This window comes from Portunus trituberculatus, chromosome 25, assembly GCF_017591435.1.
Source record: "Portunus trituberculatus isolate SZX2019 chromosome 25, ASM1759143v1, whole genome shotgun sequence".
Lineage (NCBI taxonomy): Eukaryota > Metazoa > Arthropoda > Malacostraca > Decapoda > Portunidae > Portunus > Portunus trituberculatus.
In genome coordinates this window covers 7,100,001-7,112,500 of record NC_059279.1, presented here as the reverse complement: position 1 = coordinate 7,112,500, position 12,500 = coordinate 7,100,001, and the positions used below count along the sequence as shown (strand labels likewise).

Here is a 12,500-nt window from a genome sequence, read left to right as displayed (position 1 = left end):
GCCTTCACAATCAGTGTTGCCCATAGTCAGTAAAGCTGCTGAAGTAGTGTCATCCTACCCTATACTCCTATTTCTACATATCCCGGAGCGGTTTCTTCCCTTCTACCTTCCCATCCATGACCAGCTTTTAGTGAACCCCTGAGAACCCACCTACGTAAGTCAATCCACGCCCTCCCTGGATTAGCGATGAACGGACAAGGGAAGCCGGTTTAATGGTTCGCTTCCATTCCCTTCCTTTTTTTTTTTTTTTTTTTTTCTTTTCTTCCCGTCTCTCCGTCCCATCCCAGCTAGTCACGTACTTACTTAGTCTTCCCCTAGACATCCTGTCCCCTTATATTAGCCCCGTAAGCCATGTCGTATAGTAGGATAGTGTGTGTGTGTGTGTGTGTGGAAAGGTTTGGTCGGTGGTGAAATCTGGTAACAGTGGGATGTGTGTGTTGCCAAGTTGTGTGCGTGTGTGTGTGTGTGTGTGTGTGTTGGGTTGGTGGTTCACTGGCTTGTCTTATCCCCGCATTATCACTGCTTGGGAACACTAACGTTTTTCATAAGTTCTAAAGGTTTGTTCTTGGTTTATTTTACCAGCTAAACTTCTCCTTACTGTTCTTTGTTCTCCGGTTCTTCTTCCTCCATTGTGTTGATAAGTTATGTGTGTTTGCTCAGTTTATCGTAACTTGTATACCAGTAACGCTATTAGCAACGTTTTCATGGATATTAAACGACTAATTTTGCTTTAAATCCACCAGTAACTTCTTTGATTACTCCTTACAGCTGATTTCTCTGGTGTGGTGTCAGTATTTGATCAAATTAACCATCGTAAGTAACAAAAACGTTTTCATGGTCTTTAATGAACTGATCTTGCTTTAAACTACCAGCAACACTAGTAAATCTTGAATTAAACCTCAGCTCTGTTCTTTTCTTTTTCATGTATACCATGTGGACTTTTCACGGGAATTTCTGGGCTAAAGAGGATATTTTTTAGGGTACCTCCTATCTGAAAGCCCACCCGCTAGGAAACCGTTGCCCCGAGTGAGGAAGCCCAACCTACACTCGGACCGTGGACAGGATTCGAACCCGTGCACTTAGAGACCCCTCGGACCCCAAAGCGCACATGGTTCCACTGTACCATTGTACTTAAGTTCTTAATACCTGTTTGACTTTTATGATTACTTCTGGTAACTTCCCCCCCCCCTCGTTCATGTATTTCGGCTCTTAATCCATCAGAAGAATCGTCTATAATCATTCCTCACTGTTCCATCCTTTCCTCATCTCAATTTTTCTGTGCCGCATTTCCACTATATTTAAAAAGGCTTAAGTTGAACTGACACTTCTGTAACGATTTGTCTTTTGTTTTTGTGGTTTTAGTAAGACATTAACAAGATTTCTGTTATCAATTGTGAATACGGCTGATAATCTCTGAGGCTTTTGAAAAACAGTCATGGTGAGACAGCAAAGCGTTTCAGAATATAGGCCTGTCTGTTAGAGCAACCTTACCTTACCTTACCTTTATCTTACCTTACTTACCGTATCTTACCTTAACATACCTTACCTTACCTAACGTATCCTAATATATTTACGAATAAGATGCAGGAAAATAAAGTAGAGGGAAGGATACAAGTAGAAAGAAGGATAGATAATGAAGGAGGGGGTTTAGAATATTGACTTCTCTCCCCTGTGGCTTTGAGTTTACGAGGAACATTTGAAACGAAGACAGTTAGCCCCGCCCACGCCCGCCCACTCATCCATTTGTTACCCCGTCTCTTCACCTTCCGCTTTGTCTGTGTCCTTGCCGCGTGACTCGCCTGGCAGAAGACGAAGACAACCAGTAATAATGGAGAGGAAGACAAGACAGGAATCATGTCCAACCAGTCCACGGGGAGAGGGAGGGCGGGAGGGGAGGGAGAGAAAGACATGATGAATTGCATTGAGGAAAGAGGTAGTAGATGTAATGTGCCGTTAGTTCTTAGTGTGTTTGATGTGAAGGACAGCAGGTCTCACTCTGGGGGAACTGGAGGAGAAGGAAGAAGAGGAGGAGACGGCCCTGGCGTTGACCTACAGCAAGCAGAGAGAGAGAGAGAGAGAGAGAGAGAGTATTAAATGATCAGAAATATTGACGAGGAACAAGCTATAAAAAAAAGGATGGATAGTTAAAAAAAATAAAGAAATAGAAGGAATAAAAAGAAGGCAGATAGAGGAAAAATATAGACAGACATAAAAGATAGATAAATGGAAAGAAAGGAAAATAATGTTGTAAGAAAGAAAAAAATTATTCAAGAAAGAAGAAAAGGATAGACTGGCAGAAAGATAAAAAAGAAATAAGACCAGAGAGAGAGAGAGAGAGAGAGAGAGAACGCCTTTCCACCCTCTTACCTCCCCAGTTTCCCTTTCTCCTTCCCATCCTATCTTCCATCCTCGCCATCCTTTCTTCCTTAGCGCAGGTCAGGGGGCGTCACAGGTCATTGAAAGAGAGAGAGAGAGAGAGAGAGAGAGAAGGTTGGAAGTTAAGCAATATGCATGATCTTTTGAGGAGTGCTTGAAAAGAGGAAGATCAAGAAGAGGAGGAGGAGGAGGAAGAGGAAGAAGCAGTTTCGACAAAAAGTATAACATTTCCAGGCGATTTCTCATAATTAGATTCAAATCATCAGTGACATTAGCAGTAAAAGTCCTCGCTTCCTCCACCACCACCACCACCACCACCACCACTACTACTACCACATCCTCCTCCTCCTTGACCTCTTGTTCGATGACCTGGGGAAAGACCACCATGGGAAACGCCACAGTCACCCCTGCAACCAGACAGGGAAGGGAGGAACGAAAAAGAGAGACTGCACCAAGAAGAAAAACAGAAAACGTAAGGCAGAATCCTTGTCAATATTAGGAAAGGACAAACATGACTTTAGTGTGTGTGTGTGTGTGTGTGTGTGTGTGTGTGTGTGTGTGTGAGGGAAGGAGGGAAAGGGAGCAAGGACCGACGAAAGGAAGGGGTTTTGAGACCAAGGTGAAGGGTTAAAGACCGAGAAGGGAGGGAGAAAGGAGAGAGAAAGAGACAGGACTGAGGCAGAGACGGAGAGCAAGAGGAGATTAAGCAATAGATGAAATGAATACAGGATAAGAATAGAAGCAGTAGAGAGAGAGAGAGAGAGAGAGAGAGAGAGAGAGAGAGAGAGAGAGAGAGAGAGAGAGAAATAGAGAAAGAAACGAGAAAACAAGGAGAGGGAGAAAGGAAGGGAAGAATAATGGAAATGGAATAAATTAAAGGTGAACATGAACGAAGGAAAGGGGAAAGGAATAAGAACAAACGAAGAAAGTGAGAAGGAAAGAAGGAAGAGCAGCAGGAAAGATAAAAATAGGAGTGCAGCAGATTAAAAATGAAAATAGAAGCAAAAGTGGACTGGAATAACGGAGGAAGGAACAAAAGGAAGATGAAGAATGAAGGAATCAGAAATGTACAAAGTTGAGATGGAGGTCAGTGGATAAAGATACAGAAGAAAAGAGAAAGGAAGGAAAGAAAATGCGATAAAGATCAGACTTAGCAGAGAACAAAGAACAATACTCACAGGAAAGTAGATAGTGAGGTTAACTGATAAAGAAACTACGTAAACATTTTGTAATATAGAGAGAAAAAAAAAAGAAAAGAAAGCGTAATTTAAAACATAAGCGTAAGAAAATGAAAAGAAATAGAAAAAAAGTAACCGTGATTTAAAACAAAACACGTAATTTAAACCATCATAAAACTTTATACAAACCAAAAATAAAGTAAGAAAAGAACCATTATTAGAAACAACAAATTTCAATAGGCAAAAAAAACAAACAAAACATAATTTAAACCACGAAAACACTTAAGACCCGAAGCAAAAGCAAGAAAAGGAACCATGATTTGAAATAACACTAAATTCCAAATCTAGCCAATCAGAACCCGCTATCACTGACGTCACGCTCTGCCAGCCAATCAAAACCTCCCGCTGGACTGACACAGGGAGCCGCTTACTAAAAATCCCGTTTCTTGCCTTTCATTTTTTTATTTTTCCTTATTTTATCGTCTCTCTTTTTTATTCCTCCTTTGGTAGCGGAAGTCCCGTTGTGGGCAGCTTGTTTTCGTCTGCGAGGTCAGGGAAGGGTAGTCTCTCTCTCTCTCTCTCTCTCTCTCTCTCTCTCTCTCTCTCTCTCTCTCTCCAGAAATCTGCCTTTGTTATGCCATTGTTTGGACACCGTTGGAAAGAAGGAAGGAAGGAGGGAGGTGGTAGTGATAGTGGTGGTACTGATGGACTCTCTCTCTCTCTCTCTCTCTCTCTCTCTCTCTCTCTCTCTCTCTCTGGAAATGCAAAGAAAATGAGATGGGATTGTTATGGTAATTTTGGTATGGAAGGAAAGCGAAGAGAGAGAGAGAGAGAGAGAGAGAGAGAGAGAGATGCATGCTGTCACACTACTACTATTTCTACACACACACACACACACACACACACATTCTCTCTCTCTCTCTCTCTCTCTCTCTCTCTCTCTCTCTCTCTCTCTCTCTCTCTCTCTCTCTCTGCAGCAATCACACTGTTTCACTCACTCGGATCTCTTCACAGTGGAGAAAAGAACAGCAACGTTACATTCCCCAGCACTTCCTCTCTCCTCATCATGTCATATTTATAAACCACCACCGCGTTGCTCTCAAATGAGTAATGAAACACGCGTGACTTGCCCACCAGTGTTATCAGGTGAGTCAGAAGCTAAACATATTGTGAGCACTACACTTCACTACACTCCAAAGGCTCTAGTTGATGTTACACGTGTTTTCAATGGTGTTTTGATGGTTGTTGTGACCTATTAACAAGATTTCTGTGTTTTAAAAGCTCTATTTGATGTTACAGGGTAATTTTTATGGTCGTAGTGAGTGATTGATAAGATTTCTTCATTTCAAAGGCTCTAATTAATGTTACACGTATTTTTAAGGATGTTTTGACTGTCTATAGTAACATATTAACAAGATTTCTAGATTTTAAAGGTTCTATTTGACGTTACATGGTTTTTTTTTATAGTCATAATTAGAGATTGATGTGATTTCTATATTTTGAAGTCTTTTAGTTGATATTACACTGGTTTTCGAGGGTGTTTTAGTGGTTTTATTGAGAGATCAACAAAATTTCTATCTTCAAAATTTCTGGTTGACCCTAGACTGGTTTTCAAGGGTGTTTTGGGAGGTGTAGTGGCAAATTATTATTTTATTTTGTATTATTAACGAGGGAAACTCTCGAGGACCCTGCTAGCTTTCTTTCTGGGTTTTGCAAATGGTTATGGTGAGAGAGCAAATCGTCTCAGTATACAGAACGTGTGTGTGCGTATACGAAGTGGTGATTCATTTATTTTGAATTTTACACCCACATTCACAAAACGAAAAACAAAAGAAAAAAATTAGGTTTGTAAATTAAATCTAAGTTACTGAAAACTATTGTAGCAATTCTGAAATACAAAACCTTTTCTCTTCTAATAAAGTTGTTAATGAGTTCTTTCATCTCTTCATAATACTCAAGAAAATAATGAGTTTTTGTTGTGATAGCGTTGAATATACAAGAACATAGGATAAGGAAAGTTACAAGAAGCCACCAGACCTACACGTGGCAGTCCCAGCATAAAACATACTCACTTGCTCCCACGTATCATCCACACTCATAAATTTACATAATCATCTAAAGCTTCTATTGACGCGGCGCTAATACCCTCATTACCGAAGCTGCTCCATTCATCCACCAAATTATTGTACATCCTTTCCTTTCCTATCTCTCACTTTATAACTTTATCAAGCCTGGACACATTATTTCTTTATCCAGACCCGGAGAGTTATGGTGATGTCGCCTGTCTTATATCCACTGTCAGGCCAGGTGTTGGTCTAGAAGCGTGGCCTTTGTTTCGGCGCTCCCTTGATGTTTCTTGCCCTTGTCTTTTTATTATCACTGCAGCGCTGAAACACCTCCACAGGACACACCCTTAACATACACTGCTCTAAAGAAGGTATATTTTTAGAAGTCTATTTCCTTGGGCTAAAAAAAAAAAACAGTCAAATAATAATAATGATAAAAATAATTGCCGAACTAGAAAATTTTCCTTATGTCAGTTTTGTTATGTTACCCATGCTATTTTAAGACCTCTGTCACATCCTCTCCTAGTCACCGTTGTTATTTCCTCTATAGTTATTTACACTATGTTATTTCCACTACAAACTTCCACCGATGCTCTCTCAGTCATCGTTGTCATTTATTTCTCTTACCTCTTAAAGATCACCATATTCCATTTTATTCCACTCTCAGACCTTCACTACACCTTCTCAACTGCCCATGTTGTATTTATCTCCTGTACAGCTCTTAAGACCGTCACCAGAGTAGAGACAGAGATAGATAGAGAGAGAGAGAGAGAATTTTGTTTTTTCATTATTTTTTTTTCGTTTTTCGTTTTTTTTATCCTTCATTCATTCTTTCGTCTTTCATACCCTTTGCTTATTATCTCTTTCTCTCTCTCTCTCTCTCTCTCTCTCTCTCTCTCTCTCTCTCTCTCTCTCTCTCTCTCTCTCTCTCTCTCAAGTGGTATCTTTCCCACGGCATTAAAGACCTCCACCAGATCTCTTTACTGCTCTTATTATATACCTCTCCTACACCACTTGAGACCTCCGCTTAGCCGCCCATGTTATATCCCCCATACCACTTGAAGGCCTCTATCAGATCCTCTTCTAACCAGCCTTATCATATCTATCTCCTATACTACAGACCTCGATCAGACTTCCAACCTTATAAGAACCACAGTTGCTCGCTTCCACTCCGGATACCATAACAAAAGTGTAATGACGAGGGTTTTGTGGCGAAGGCATTTGGAATTACCTTGAGCCTCGCGTATCGATTATCATTATTGTATCTACTTTTACTCCTCTACTGATCGATAGTAAGTCATTTTTGTGTATCTGTTTATATCTATTCCCCTCTTAACACACTAACCTATACGAATTTATATTAGAAAAACGTGAATATATATATCAAATCAAACAAAACACAGCTTATGAATGAAGAGAGGTTATGAGAGAGCTTGCTTTGTGCTGTTGAAGGGGATGAAAGTCACTGCTGATGATGACTATGGTGGCGGTGGTGGTGATTGTTGCCGTTATTACGCCACACAATGGTCATTCATATCTAATTCTTGGCTTCCCGTCCGCCCTGTGTTGTCTGTCATTCAGTGTACTCCGCCTCGCGTCATGTTCACCCTGTTCACCGGAATGCTATGTGATATTTAGAGGAGTAAACACTGAGAGAGAGAGAGAGAGAGAGAGAGATTATATTCTATTCTTCTCTTTTCTTTCTCTCATTCTGTTCTTTGTTTTCTTTGTCCTGCTTTCATATATTCTCTCTCTCTCTCTCTCTCTCTCTCTCTCTCTCTCTCTCTCTCTCTCTCTCTCTCTCTGTAGTGTTTTTCAGCTGTTTATACATTGATTAACATTGATTCTCTCTCTCTCTCTCTCTCTCTCTCTCTCTCTCTCTCTCTCTCTCTCTCTCTCTCTCTCTTGGTCTACTTGGCACCAGTTGGTGGAACCTATTGGCAAGAGAGAGAGAGAGAGAGAGAGAGAGAGAGAGAGACGTGCCTCGAATACCAACTAGAATTAGTGGAGCATTTGGAGGAAAACTAATATTTTTCCCCTTCCTTTTATTTTCCTTGTTTTCCACTTCACAATTTGCATTTCCCTCCTTCTCTTCCTTTTTTACTTCCATTTTCTTCTTATTTTATTGTCTTTTGTTTCGTTATTTTTTTTTTTTTTAGCTTTCTTACTTTCACTTTCATCATTTCCTTTATTTTTTCTTACATAAATTTCTCGTTTTGTTAATCTTTATTCCTTCTTTTCCCATTCTTTATTTTTTCTGGGTTTTTTTTTCTAGTCTCGTTCGTCTCTAATTTATTTTCTTATCTTCGTTCACTCCTAATTTTCTTAGTTTTTTTTTCAGTTTTTTTACTCATTTCGTTCTTTATATTCGTGTGTTTCTTTACTCTTTTCGTTCTTTATCGTTTGTAATTTCCATTCTTCCTTCGCTTCTTTCTATTATCCATTACATATACACGTCTGCACTTTCTCTCTTCTATTCTTGGTCATATTCCTTTGTTAGCTTCCATTTACCAAGCAATTCCTACATTTTCAAACAGTTACCCCATAAGAAAAGACTCCCATTTTCTTTTTTGCCAATCCACACTAACCTATTTTTGTTTCCTACACTCCTATTCATATCCCAGCTGACCTATTTTTTTTTTTTTTCCCTTCTCTAACATTACTGACCTTGCCTTGTCTGTGTGACCTTCCCAGCCCTCTCAACCTGACCTTTTTCACCGTCTCTCTCTCTCTCTCTCTCTCTCTCTCTCTCTCTCTCTCTCTCTCTCTCTCTCTCTCTCTCTCTCTCTCTCTCTCTCTCTCTCATACGAAGTTCTAGATTTCGACCTTTGACTGTAACACGTTTTTGTTTTAAGGTTTTGTAGTAAGTATTCCCCGCCCCTCTCTCTCTCTCTCTCTCTCTCTCTCTCTCTCTCTCTCTCTCTCTCTCTCTCTCTCCGTGGTTTCATTTGACGCTCTTTTTTCCTCCTCCTCCTCCTCTTCTTGTGTCTCCTTCAGCAGCAGTTACGTGGCGCCCTTCAGCTGCATATGTTATAAGGTCGAGCCACGTGCTTGCTTCAAGGGATCGATTGAGCGAGAAGCAGCGGATGTGTGAGCGGCCAAGCAAGGCAGCGAGCGTCTCTTCTCAAATATAGCCCTGCATCTCCACGACTTTCCAAAGACCACATGATTTGAATTCTGAGTGTTTTTAAGGATCTTTGTATGACTCTAGTGACGGATTAACCACATTTCTACATTAATATCACGAGAAACACGCTTGAGAACACGGATAGTCGTCTCTGTGGCCTTTGAAAATAGTCGTGGTGAGAAAAGGGCAGTTCAGACAGACACAACTATCGTCTCTACTCAAACACAGCGTTGCATCTCCCTAACATTCAAAAGACTACATGCTTTGAATTACGAATGTTTTTCAGGATGTTTGTGTGGTTCTAGTGACAGATTAACCACATTTCTACATTATTATCAAGAAAAACACGCTTGAGAACCCTTTTAATCGTCTCTATGGCCTTTGAAAATATTGGTGATGAGAGAGCGGGGCTGTTCAGACGAGCAAGGCAAGCGTCTCCTCAAACACTACGCTGCATCTCCACTAGCTACATAAGAAAAAAAAATAATAATAATTGTGAGTGCTTTTGAGTATGTTTTTATGGCTCTAGTGACAGATTAACCACATTTCTACATCATCATCACGAGAAACACGCTTGAGAACGGGGCAGGTCAGAGGGGCATAGCAAGCGTCTTTCCTCAAACACTAGGCTACATCTCCATTCCACTCAAAAGACCACAAAGTTTGAATTACGAGTGTTTTTAAGGATGTTTGTATGACTTTAAATAGATTTCTACATTAATATCACGAGAAACACGCTTGAGAACACAGGTATTTGTCTCTGTGTCCTTTGAAAATAGTGGTGGTGAGAGAGAGAGAGAGAGAGGCAGTTTAGATGCATAGCAGGCGTCTCTCCTCAAACACTGCTACACCTCCACTACAGAAAAGAAAATTAATTGCGAGTGTTTTGAGGATGTTTTTTATGACTCTAGTGACAAATAAACCACAATTTTACATTATCATAAAGAAAAAACACGCCTAAGAATCCTTTTAATCGTCTCTGTGGCCTTTGAAAATAGTCTTGGTGAGAGAGAGCAAGGCAGTTCAGGCAGGTAGCTCTCAGCCAGTCCCAGCCACCAACGCTCCCCTTCTGGGTCCACTTGGCAAGGCAGTCACGCTCTCCTCGCCTCTGCCTTCACATTCTATCGTCCTCCCTTCTCTTCTCCTCTTCTCCTTCTCCTTTCTCCTTGTTACCGTTTATTCTCCTTACTTGTCTATTCTTTCTTGTTTTTGCTGTTTTCTTTTTCTTCTTTGTTTTCTCTTTCGTGTTTTTTTTATCCCTTGTTTTTGTTTGCTTTTTTCTCTTCCTTTTCTTGTCCTCTTACTGTTTCTTCATGTTTGTCTTCCCTTTCTCATTGTTTCTTTCTCTCTTCCTTTCGTTATTGTTCATTTCCTTTCCTTGAGTTCCTGTTATTATTTTTTTCCCTTCCTTTTTTGTCCTTTTATTGTTTCTTCTTGTTTCTCTTCCCTATCTCATTGTTTCCTCTGTCTTCTCTTCCTTGAGTTCCTGTTTTCTTTTTTCCCGTTTTCTTTGAGTTGTTTCTTTTACTGTTATTCTTCGTTATCTCCTTGTTCTCTTTCTTCTTTCTCGTTTTTACTGTTACTGATTCTTTCCTGTTTCCTTTTTTCTCTTCGTTCTATCTCTATTTTTGCTTTATTCCTTTATCTTACTCTATCTGTTTTCTTTTCTTCTTTTTCTCTTTTCTTTTTGTTTGTTTCTTTGGTTTTATGTTCCATCTTTCTTCTCGTTCGTCGTTTTCTTCCTCAGTTCCTTTCTTCTCCTCTCCTCCTTTCTTTCTGTTTTCTTTTACCAGTTCAAACGTATCATCCATTTTCCTTTCCTTTTTTCTCCCTTGTCGTCTCTTTCTTTCTTTCTTTCTTTCTTTCTTTCTTTCTTGCCTTCTCTCATTTCTCTGTTTCCTCCTCTCGTTTTTCTTTCCATTCCACTGCACGCCTTTCATGTCTTCCTTCTCTCTCTCTCTCTCTCTCTCTCTCTCTCTCTCTCTCTCTCTCTCTCTCTCTCTCTCTCTCTCAACAGTGTCACCCCGAACAATCTTTTCCAAACTAATCAAGCGAAGGTTAATTAATTGTTTGTTTTGCTGTTAACGAGACAGAAGAGGTCCTCTCTCTCTCTCTCTCTCTCTCTCTCTCTCTCTCTCTCTCTCTCTCTCTCTCTCTCTCTCTCTCTCTCATTTCTTTTATTTTCTCTTTCAGTCTTTTATTTTCCTTTTTTTTACGTCTAATATCTCTCTCTCTCTCTCTCTCTCTCTCTCTCTCTCTCTCTCTCTCTCTCTCTCTCTCTCTCTCTCTCTCTCTCTCTCTCTCTCTCTCTCTCTCTCTCTCTCTCTCTCTCTCTCTCTCTGTCAGTGTTCCTCTTCTATCCCTCGTCCTCACTCATGACCTTTCAGTAACACGCTTCCTCTTTCCCTCTGCAGAGTCCACATGGGTTGTCTTCAGCTGAGGCGATGGCTGTCCTTCCTGCCGGCTGCCTTCGTCGTGTACCTCCTGCTCCACTACCTCGTGTACCAGCCAGACTTGTCCTCGCCACAGCAGTCCCCGCTAATAGGTAAGAGAGAGAGAGATAGAGAGCTGATTATATATATTGGTAGCACAAATGATAAGTTAAATTTAAAGAAAGAAAGCGAAAAGAGCGGAATGGTATCAGAGAGAGAGAGAGAGAGAGAGAGTTGATTATATATATTGGTAGCACAAATGATAAGTTAAATTTAAAGAAAGAAAGCGAAAAGAGCGGAATAGTATCAGAGAGAGAGAGAATGTTTGAGACGTGAAAAAGGTTAATATGACAAACTGAGAGAAAAAAAAGTTGAAGAAATGAGAGAGAGAGAGAGAGAGAGAGAGAGAGAGAGAGAGAGAGAGAGAGAGAGAGAGAGAGAGAGAGAGATCGTCACACTATATCATGGTTTCCGTCACTGTTTTCCCCGTTCAATCTGGTTTCCGCCAACTTTTATCTTTGTGTTGTCTTCTTCGGTGTGGACCGACAAACGGAAGGGAGTTGCCGTCATTGTTTATAAGATTATGCTAACTAAACCTTATTGTCCTTGAAAGAAAAAGAGAAATGAATTAGATAGACATTAAATAAAAAAAAAGAATAAATAGATAAATGGGGAGGAGGGAAGGTTGAGAGGGAAGGGGATATTGCCAAAAGAAATATTGAAATCATAAGGATAAGACGAGAAGAAGAGAAGGAAAGGAGGATAGAGGAAGAGAAGAATATAGGCTTAAAAGAAGTACTTACCCCTTCATTACTGGAACGCCTTTTTTTTTTTTATCTTGAGATTTATGTACTATTAGACGATTTTATTGACATTAGGGATAGTCTGTGGGGATCAGAATATCAATAGCCAGAGTCTTCACTATTTTAACCCCCACATAAGTTACTGAAGCTGCAAAAATCACCAAATAGCAAGCAGAATGAATATGAAAACGCGTCATGATACTGAAGGGGTTAAAATCATCAATCTGTACTGGAGGATAACATGAGGAGAGAGAGACGAACGAAGAGAGGGAGGAAGGACGGAAGAAAGGGAAAAGTAGAGAAATATCAGTCATCAATCTATACTGGAAGATAAGATTAGGAGAGAGAGAGAGACGGAAGAAGAGAGAGAGGAAGGAGGGTAGAGAGAAGGAAAAGTATAGTCGTAAAGTAAATATCAAAGTCATCATTCTGTACTGGAGGATAAGACGAGAGAGAGAGAGAGAGAGAGAGACGGAGGGAGGATAGAGAGGGAAGGAAATAGTCGTCAAAGAAATATT

The 12,500-nt window shown here is 40.2% G+C and overlaps 1 protein-coding gene across 7 annotated transcripts in view; it reads left to right on the top strand.

The window, feature by feature from the left end:
- The window catches only part of LOC123508958 (lactosylceramide 1,3-N-acetyl-beta-D-glucosaminyltransferase-like), a 169,905-nt gene that overhangs the window by 133,203 nt on the left and 24,202 nt on the right, over positions 1–12,500 (top strand). For all 7 annotated transcript variants that reach the window (XM_045263031.1, XM_045263029.1, XM_045263026.1 and 4 more), the window contains one exon: positions 11,162–11,292. In XM_045263031.1, the coding sequence (XP_045118966.1) occupies positions 11,169–11,292 (124 nt within the window). In that variant the 5' untranslated portion in view covers positions 11,162–11,168. The remainder of the gene's footprint in view (positions 1–11,161; positions 11,293–12,500) is intronic.